The following is a 10058-nucleotide window of genomic DNA, read 5'->3' as shown; positions in this document are numbered from 1 at the left end:
TGAACTCCCTCAGCAGTAACGTGGTGAACAAGCCCTCCTATACAATTACAAGCGGCCCTTTGAAGGCCACTATAAGGGCTTAAACACATGGCGTGATTTTCAACCGGATGATAATTCTACGTGCAAGAAAAGATAGGACTTGCCCTATCTTCTCGCACATGCGGGAAAGATAGGGCAGGACCTCTTCTTGTTTTTTTTTTCAAACTCGCGTGCTATAGTGCAGAGCTTCAATAGTTAAAAAAACCCCAAAACATTGGCTAATGCGGCGAGCGTATTAGCGCGTGTGCCCAAGTGTTTAAGCCCTAACGGCTTAAACAGATGGGCGTAATTTTGTCTCTTTCTGCGCTCATGAAAATCATGGCCGCATAATGGGACATAATGAAACTATTAATTCCAATGGTTTCGCTTCCACTATCGGGAATCTCGGGCGTTAATACTGCGTGCAAGAAATATACGGCAGGACCCATCTTCCCGCTGTTTTCTCAAACTCGCGAGGAGTTTGACAGGTTAAAAAATAAGGGGAAATTTTCACTTTATTTATGTGCAACTACGTTCCATAGCAGTGAGCATAGTTGCGCATATGCCCGTGTGAGGAAGCCCTAAGGCTGATGTGGCTCTGGGGAAAATGAGTTCATCACCCCTGTAATAAGGCATGAAGATGTCAGAGGTAGCTGAGCAGGGAAGAAGGAGACATGATAAATAATGGGAGTGCACCATTATGTGGAGGATAGACACAACATGGGGTCACTCCTTGCTTTATTATGATCATTTCTGCGCAGACTTCGCAGTACAAGCGAGGAGACCTCACAGCCCGGCGCCGGCCTCTGTGCACCGCGCGCAGCATAGTCACGTGACCAACACGAGGCTCTCGCGATGGGGACAATGTGGTTGCTTAGCAACAGAACGCCTACTGTAACTGAGCGCGTACAATGGCGGAGCGCAGGAGATGTGCAGCCGCATCCAGCAAGGTAAGGATGGCAGGATGTGCGGGACTGATACAGTCCGTTGCGGCTCGTAGCCGGCCTGCAGAGGTGAGTGATCGCTGCAGCAGTCAGGACTTACCGCACATACAGGTGGAAGGCAGATTTATATGTAATAGCCAATAATGCTCGTTATTAACCCCCAATGTCATTCTGCCAGGTGAAGAGGAGCAGAGGGGCGGGCCCTGCTGCGGCCGAGACCAGCAAGAAGACCACGCAAGATAACCTGCTGGCCAGAGAAGAAGAATACAAGTATGCGTTTAGTTATAGGAGGCGCGCTCCTGGCGCAAAGCTGGCGGTACCAGAATTTGGAGTTATGGCACTTTAACGCGGATCGGTTATTGCGCGGTTTCTCCCTGAAATGTGCAAAACTGATAAGTATGATTGTTCAGGGTAAACTCTGCTGGCATCAAAATTAACAGGAAATAAAGACTCTTGACGTATTCGTGCATAACTGCGCTCCGTAGCAGCGAGCGTATTTGCACCTGCGCTGGTCTGCAGAAGCCCTCAGGCTCTATTCATGGGCCTTATGCCTGATGGATCTCCTACATGTCTGACAACCCCGTGGAGTTCTATCAGTGAGATGTATTCCAAAATAGGGGTTTCAGTCCAATTGTAAACTAAAAATTTATCGCACAGCATACAGTTTATTTTTACTAAAACATAATGTCCGTGGCAGAGGACGGCACGTATGTCGGATATGGGCTTAAGGGTATGTTTACACGTAGCAGAAATGAGCCTCTCCGTGTAAACCTCATCTGAAGAGCGCCGCTGCTCTCACTAGAGGGTGAAGGAAGCACTGAGAGCGTGAAGACTGCGGAGGTGAGGGGAGCGCGGGATCTTCTAAAATTGGCTGCGCACTAAAAGTGCATTTACACACACAGATGATCGCTCAAAATTCGTCAGAAACTGACAGTTTTGAGCGATCATTTTGCATAGGTACTAATGGGCTAAATCAGCCCTTTAGTACTTCATTGCATGTATTTAGAGAACAGTGGGTGGTCTGATCTCTAAATACATCGCTATTGTTCTGCCGCGGGACAGTGGCTGTTAAAGAATGTTATCAACGCTGTGTGCGGAGAACACCGCATGTGGTCTGTCTTATCTTTTCATCCTGAGGGACGAGGATTTCATGAAGTCAGCGATGGACGAAAAGTGCACAGTAAGTGCACAATGGGCACAAATTTACACACAACGATTATCGCTCAAAAGCCATCTTTTGAGCGATAATCATGTGTAAAAGGGCCATCTTTTGAGCGATAATCATGTGTAAAAGGGCCTTAAAGGGGTTGTCTCGTGAAATCAAGTGGGGTTCAGCACTTCTGTATGGCCATATTAATGCACTTTGTAATATACATCGTGCATTAATTATGAGCCATACAGAAGTTATTCACTTACCTGCTCCGTTGCTAGCGTCCCCGTCGCCATGGATCCGTCTAAATTCGCTGTCTTCTGGCGTTTTTAGACGCGCTTGCGCAGTCCGGTCTTCTTCCTGGTGAATGGGGCCGCTCGTGCCGGAGAGCTGGTCCTCGTAGCTCCGCCCCGTCACGTGTGCCGATTCCAGCCAATCAGGAGGCTGGAATCGGCAATGGACCGCACAGAGCCCACGGTGCACCATGGGAGAAGACCCGCGGTGCATTGTGGATGAAGATCCCGGCGGCCATCTTGGTAAAGGAAGAAAGAAGTCGCCGCAGAGCGGGGATTCGGGTAAGTAATAAACTTTTTTTTTTTTAACCCATTCCTTGGGTTTGTCTCGCGCCGAACGGGGGTCCTATTGAATAAAAAAAAACCCGTTTCGGCGTGAGACAACCCCTTTAAATGTGCAGATTTTGACTTTGTTATGGATGCGGAAATGCCGCAGCATTTCTGCTTCAGTAATAATGCCTTACCTACAGCCTTCCTCCCCACTTTCTTAATTATGCATTGGTAACCAATGGTTACGTCCTGTATGCTCCACTGTCTTACTGGTCAGGCACGCTCAGTGCCGTCACATTCTGTAACGACGACGCAGTTTGTTATACAGTTGTGAATGCGCACTTCTCAGTAACTAGCAGTGGGGCATTGTGGGAGATGTAGTTTTTGCACTTGCCAGTGGCCTATTTAAATAACAATGTGGGAATCTGAAGCTGACTGGAAAGCAGGGGTGGCACAGATCGGTAAAAAACCTACTGGAGTTCAGATTAGATGGATGTTTGAAATACTGGAAATAAGTGGAAATGTTAGGGAAATTTTCAAAAATGTTGCCAAGTCTCCAGAATACCCTTTTAAGTACAACGTGAACCTAATTAGGTTCTGCAGTATTGCATAGTGTGGTGGATCCAGTCAGGACACAGTATTCAGTTACACTTGTGGCCCCTAGTAAATTAGGTTGTCACAGGATGCAATTGGATACTTATTATTCGCTTAGAAAGGTCATGTGTTCAGCGCTCACACCTTGTGAAACAAGATATCATACATGCCTTCCTCCCCTCAATATCCAAGAGTCGTCTGAAGTGAATGGCCTGCTAACAGAACAGTAAAGTCTGATCGGAAGAGGGAGTTAGCAACCATTAGTGGTTGCTAGTTGTTTGGGTTACATGTCGCTCTCTAAAAGTAGAGGAATGTATATGAGAGGGAAGAAGAGGTTTTTCCCTGTTTTTCTTAGTTTTTTTTTCTATAAATGATTTACCTAATTATTGATGACCTGTCCTTCATCTTATTTTTTTTTTTACCTTGACCTCCCTCTGATCTAGTGGTTCCGTATCTTATTTTTAGCCATTTAAAGGGAACCCATCACCAGGTATGAGCAACATAAACTAAGTTGTGGTGCTCATACAGCAGGTTCCCTGGAGTCCGGGGAGATATTTCTTATACTTACTCGGCTCCCTGATCCAGTGTTGTCAACCCTGAAAGTCGAAAAGAGAAAAAAATGACCCCAGCGCTTGCTGGGGAAGAATATTCCTATGGAAACTGTAACTGGTTTATTTGCAACGCGTTTCAGCCATAGAAATGGCCTTTTTCAAGCATAAAAACTAATCATACATAAACAGTATATATAGACAAAACAAAACATACAATCAGAAGTTTCATAGGTGCCGCCATGAGCTGTGTGTGTGTCCTCTGGCAGCGGCCATCTTGGAGGCGGAGACGGCCATGGGTAACACACCTCCTCATAGAACTATTACTAAAAAATTCTAAATTGATTTACAAAACTATCCACCATTGGAATATAATACATCCTATAAAAAGATACCATCATATAATAGAAGATGCAACAAGAATTGATGTTCTAAATATTATTCTATAAACTAAGATGGTCATGTGATGTGTGACGTGTGAGCACGTGACTCCGTATAATTAAGTTATACGTCACCGCGCTCATACAGTGACGTATGACTTAATTATACGGAGTCACGTGCTCACACGTCACACATCACATGACCATCTTAGTTTATAGAATAATATTTAGAACATCAATTCTTGTTGCATCTTCTATTATATGATGGTATCTTTTTATAGGATGTATTATATTCCAATGGTGGATAGTTTTGTAAATCAATTTAGAATTTTTTAGTAATAGTTCTATGAGGAGGTGTGTTACCCATGGCCGTCTCCGCCTCCAAGATGGCCGCTGCCAGAGGACACACACACAGCTCATGGCGGCACCTATGAAACTTCTGATTGTAAGTTTTGTTTTGTCTATATATACTGTTTATGTATGATTAGTTTTTATGCTTGAAAAAGGCTATTTCTATGGCTGAAACGTGTTGCAAATAAACCAGTTACAGTTTCCATATTTCCATTGGAATATTCTTCCCCAGCGAGCGCTGGGGTCATTTTTTTCTCTTTTCTACTTCCTTATTTTTGGGTCCCCTCTCTGGGGTATCCAAGGAACCCTACAGCTTTCCTAATATTCGGATGTGGAGGAAGAACTTTCATTTTTAAGGCGATCTTGGACTAGGAGGTGCTGGCGGGGCCTGTCCTCGATAGGACCCTGCTCAGTACCGGGTAAGTCCCTACTAGTATTTTATTTTTACCTTACATGACCGCAGGAGCGCTGTATTGACCTTAGTTCACTTTATCAACCCTGAAAGTCAGCGCAGACCATGCAGTCGGACCACTGGCTGCATGCTGTGGCGCACAGTCCCATTGATTTCTATGGAGTGCGTATGCACAACATGCAGCCAATTGTCTGACTGCATGGTCTGCGCTGACTTTCAGGGATGACAGTACTGGATCAGGGAATCGGGTAAGTATAAGAAATTCCTCCCCAGACTCCAGGGAACTTAGTTTATGGTGCTCCTATCTGGTGACAGGTTCCCTTTAAGTTAGCTACAGTAATTTTCTAACTACCCCACTCACACTGTGCTCTCTGATTTGACCAGCACTGATCACATGAGCAGCTGTGACCAATCAAAGAGCAGGTATAGTGCATTTGTAGTCTAACACTACCAAAGCACTGTGGGGATTAGGTAGTCTGAAGATTGTGTTGGCCATCTTGGACTGTTGAAAGTGGGATCCCGAACCATTGGATCAGAGGGCCAACAAAGAACATTTCTCTGAACTAGAATGACTATTGAATGGCAATATATTATATAGTATTTTTTCAGACTATAAGATGCTTAGTTCTCAGCGCAGTGTAAACGGTCACCTTCTGAAGCCCTGCCTTGGTAGTTAGAACAGTGACACCTCCATTGCATGTTTCACTCAACTGACAATGAATGTCCATGGGTGTCATTCCACGCAAGTAAAGAAAACGGATGATTACACGCTGTTCTTAGAATGTGAACGTCGCCATATTGAACATGCTTAACTCCAGCCGCTGTCACATGGGTTCTGTGCATCTGCGGATGCTGCCATCTGTCTCGCTCATCTCCAAAGAATGCCCACGTCTTCTAAAATGTGCTCAAATCTGCTCCTATTCCTGAGAAACAAATTAGGAGAGCCTAGAACTTGAATGTGCCTTGTATTACTTCACTATGTTAAAACAAGATGTAGATACAGATGTTTTTCGTGCAACACTTTTACTGTGATTTCATTGTACCTACATGTACTTACCTGACCTTTTATGGTGCAGTAATGGCACGGATCTAATGCACCATTACCACCACTTAGGAACGCGCATGAAAAATCGTGTCCTGCACTTTGCCTTTGCATCCATAGTTGCCAGAGTAGTAGTTGTTTCCACTAGTCACAGCAACACCCTTTGAGCATAACTACCACAAGTAGTCACAGCAACACCCTTTGCGCAATATTGTCATGTTGCTACAATGCTACAAATCGTATGTATGTGAAGCCCATGGTTTCCTATAAGTTACTTCACATGTGCAATGTTTTGTAGCATGCAATAACCCATCACAAAAACCTTGAGGATCCGGCTATATGCCCGCGACTCGTGAGGTTTTGTATCCCATGTTTCCCTATGGAGCCTTGCTCTCTGTTGCATCACATCGCACAAAAACGTGGTTTTCGTGCGGTGTGATGCAACTTTAACAGGAGGAAATCCTACTATCAAAGCCATAATCTAAGCCCTAGCTGCAGGGAAAAATAAACAAATACACATACATCACCTAAGAAGCGCTATCAGCCCGGCCGCATCTTCTCCCCGAGTCCCCGACACTGATCTTCTTCTTCTCTTCTGGCTGGGAATTGAAAAATCCCCCCCACCTGGAAGCGCTGCCTCTGATTGGCTGACGCTTAGCCAATCACAGCCAGTGCTCGATGAACCAATCACAGCCATACATCAAGTGCCGGCTCTGATTGACTTAGCATCAGCCTATCACAGCAAGTGCTTCCAGAAGGCGGAGATTTTTCAATTCCTGGGCAGAAGAGAAGAAGATCAGTACCGGGGAGAAGATGCCGCCGGGCTGACAGTACTTCTAAGGTGATGTATGTGTATTTTTTTTTTCTACCTCACCTCCAGTTTAGGGTTAAATTTAAATTAAAAAAGGGCGTTGCCTTTTAAGGGTAAAAAGTGAGGACAGTGGGAGGGGTGGCACACTCTGCAGAGGGACATCGGTACAAGCAGACTGAGGAGAATATAACGCTCCTCTATGTGTATACACATTTTATTCCTTGGTTCCTCTGAAGTTACCACCACTTCATAAAAATTTCCATGCAAACAGGTAAACATCGGTACCAAATTAACTCGGGCGAAGCCGGGTATATCAGCTAGTAGTTATATGTGTACAGTTTGGGTCTGGTTAGACTTTGTTTAAAATCAAGAGAAATGGAGGTCCTAGTTTCAGTTTAGGGAAACCAAGGTAAACTGTCTGTATTTTTATTTACCAGATCTTTACAAAATGTTGTTCTTCCCAGTACAATAGCATATAAAGATATACGGCCCTAATCGTGTCTGCTTTATTAAATATTTTATTTATTTATTTAGGCAGCTAAATGCTGAACTAGAAGCAAAAACAGCTGAGCTGGTGCGTGAGGCTGAAGAAGTGATGGTGAGTAAGCTAGACAGGTGTTGTCTTCTGTAGAGCAGTCTGCACAAAACAAATTCCTTAGCTAGCCAGAGAGCAGATTTTCATGATGTATGTAACTTGCTTGTAAAACCGTTGAACATCTGCAAGATTAGAAATAGATCTAGAAGAACTATTTATTCCACACAGCTACTAAGCATGCCGTAATATGCATCATTTTACCTTACATGATATGTTATTTAAAGGGTTATAATCGGCTTATAAAGTAAAGGCATGTTGCTAGAATGTGCCATCGCTTTATGGATGTGGGTCTCTGACCTTTGGGACCCCCAGCGATCCTGAGACTGGTTTAGCACCTAGTCCGCCTCTAACCAGTACTGATGCCTCTTTGTTCTTGGGATCAGTGGGAATGTACTAAGCACATTGTTCATAAAGCAATGGCATATCCTAGCAATATGTTATCACCTTGTAAGATGAAAATAACCCCCCCCCCCCTCTTATTTTTTTATTATTATTTTTTTTTAAGTTTTGTTTATAACTTTTCATGATTTTGTCATTTGAACCCTGTATTATATCATCAGTGATCCTCAATAAGCATATAGGTGTATAAAAGATTCTTGGGAATTCAAAGTGATTACACAGAAATTGTAGAACCTTGGAACAAAAGGGGATTAAATGATGCTTTATTTACATGGGACGACTGACGGCTAAATGACCTCACAAGTGCTGACATCAGACAGGAAGATCACCATTGAAGTATCACTCACTTTTCATTAACTTCTCGCTCAACACTTCACATCCTAGCAGGGAGTGTTTACACGCAGGGAGAAGTGAGAGAACCAGCAATGATATTTATGCTTGTTGAAAGTGAGCGACAAACGAAAAGTAAATGATGGCTTTGAATTTATATGTAATTATTATTTTGTTCATTTGAATGTATTTTGCGCGATGATCGTCCTGTGTAAATGGCCCTTTAGTGCAAGATGAAACTGAATGTAGGAAAGAGTTTACCTCTGCTTGAAGACAAAAACAAAGCTATGATGGAGAGGCTCCAGTATGTGTCAACCTTACTGGAGTGTAATGTATTCTGTGTAGAGATTTTACCTAGATTTGGAAGTCTGTAGCACTCGCCAGGTTCCCTGTGGGTGGTTTCACATCTGCACTTGGGGCTCCACGTTCCTGCTCTATTTGGGAAGCAGGAAAGGGGAATCCCCACTGCCGAAAGGCTCCGTCTCTAGATGGAACTGAACAGCACCGGATGGGACCCCGTTGACGGACCTCAGCTGCCCGGATTTTGGGCAGAAGAAAAAGTGCTGCATCCAGTGCTTTTTCTTTCGGTATTCTGGGCCAGATCTGAGACACAACCTCTAGTTGGAGGTTCCGATGCAGATGTGAAACCGGCCCAGCTCTTACTAACTCTCAACCAACGGATCCGACATGACCATCAACCGTTTAGAATACACCTAATCAAAGGGCTTCCATTCTTATTTTGCAAAGCGATATCTATTCAGATCAGGGGTTTGGGTAAGTCTAGTGTGCCTGCTATTTCAGTATGGATAACGAGGGAACCAAAATAAGGGCTCAAAATTAGAATTCCTACTATTCAAAATTGACATGTCTACTCTGCTGAAAATAATAAAAAAGAGCCCATCCGGGGACAACATGTCTCTTGCAATTCAACAAAAGAGGAAAATGTATTGTTAATAGGGAAAGGGAATACCTACATTCTCAGCTTAGACTAATATTGTCTTTAATTACATGTAATGGGCATGTCCACCTTTTTGTGTTGTCTCAGTGCATCTAAAATAAAAACTGAAACAAGTATCCTGCTGTTTTGTGTATACAAATCCTGTGGGGACTTGTTCTCAGCTGTGTCATTGGGGACACAATGTAAACCTTGGGTATAGCTCCTGCCACTAGGAGGCAGACACTAAGCAAAGGGGTAGCTGACTCCTCCTACCAGCTATACCCCTCCTGTAGTCAATCTGCTAAATTAGTTTTAGCTTAGTGCCATTGGAAGCAGATCTTCCTGCTGTGGGTTCTGCAGGATCAATCCTGGAGTTCGATGGACTTTTTGGTTCACAGGATGACAGAATCCCCCTACTATTCTACTGAGGCGGGACACCAGGGTACCCACGAAACTCCCTGCTACTACCCTACCATCCGAAAGCAAGGTGGCACAGAAAAGCACTAACTCCTTTGTGAAACGCAAAGCGAGGCGAGATGTAGTGGAGAATCAGGTTGGAGTTGATACCATGGCATGTGTTTTCGATGGTCTAAGTCCACTGATTGGCAGTAGCTGTCATGTGTGAGCAGTCACAGTGTCTTCAGTGCAGGACAGCAACCAGAAATGGCGTTTGTGGAGGGGTGATAGATTTTCTAGGTGAATACTGCTTATTTTAGTGACCCCTTTGCTGTCTGCCCAATTTTGAAATTGCCTGGATAGCCGCTTTAAGATGGCACAGTTTAGGAGGATATCCATACTATTCTTCTAATGGAAAGGCACTTCTAAAACCTTCTCATTGCTTGGCCAGAAAAAAATTCAACTTGGCTCATGGAGTGGCCTAGCTGACTTCTTAAGTCTATGGTAATTTATTCATCTGAAGCTCAGAAAATTAGCTGTTTAACGAGGCAGCAAAAAGACGAGCGGAATATTAAAAGTGAGGTTTAT

At 43.9% G+C, this 10058-nt stretch overlaps 1 protein-coding gene across 2 annotated transcripts in view; it reads left to right on the top strand.

Moving 5' to 3' along the window:
* Positions 1-904: 904 nt before the first annotated feature.
* Positions 905-10058, top strand: part of TEX9 (testis expressed 9) — a 42265-nt gene continuing 33111 nt past the window's right edge. For both annotated transcript variants that reach the window (XM_066589965.1, XM_066589964.1), the window contains exons 1-3: positions 905-968; positions 1141-1232; positions 7348-7411. In XM_066589965.1, coding sequence (XP_066446062.1) covers positions 930-968; positions 1141-1232; positions 7348-7411 — 195 coding nt within the window. In that variant the 5' untranslated portion in view covers positions 905-929. The remainder of the gene's footprint in view (positions 969-1140; positions 1233-7347; positions 7412-10058) is intronic.

The sequence above is a fragment of the Eleutherodactylus coqui genome, chromosome 2, assembly GCF_035609145.1.
Source record: "Eleutherodactylus coqui strain aEleCoq1 chromosome 2, aEleCoq1.hap1, whole genome shotgun sequence".
Taxonomy (NCBI): Eukaryota; Metazoa; Chordata; class Amphibia; order Anura; family Eleutherodactylidae; genus Eleutherodactylus; species Eleutherodactylus coqui.
The sequence above is the reverse complement of the archived record's forward strand: the minus strand, read 5'-3'. Positions and strand labels throughout refer to the sequence as shown.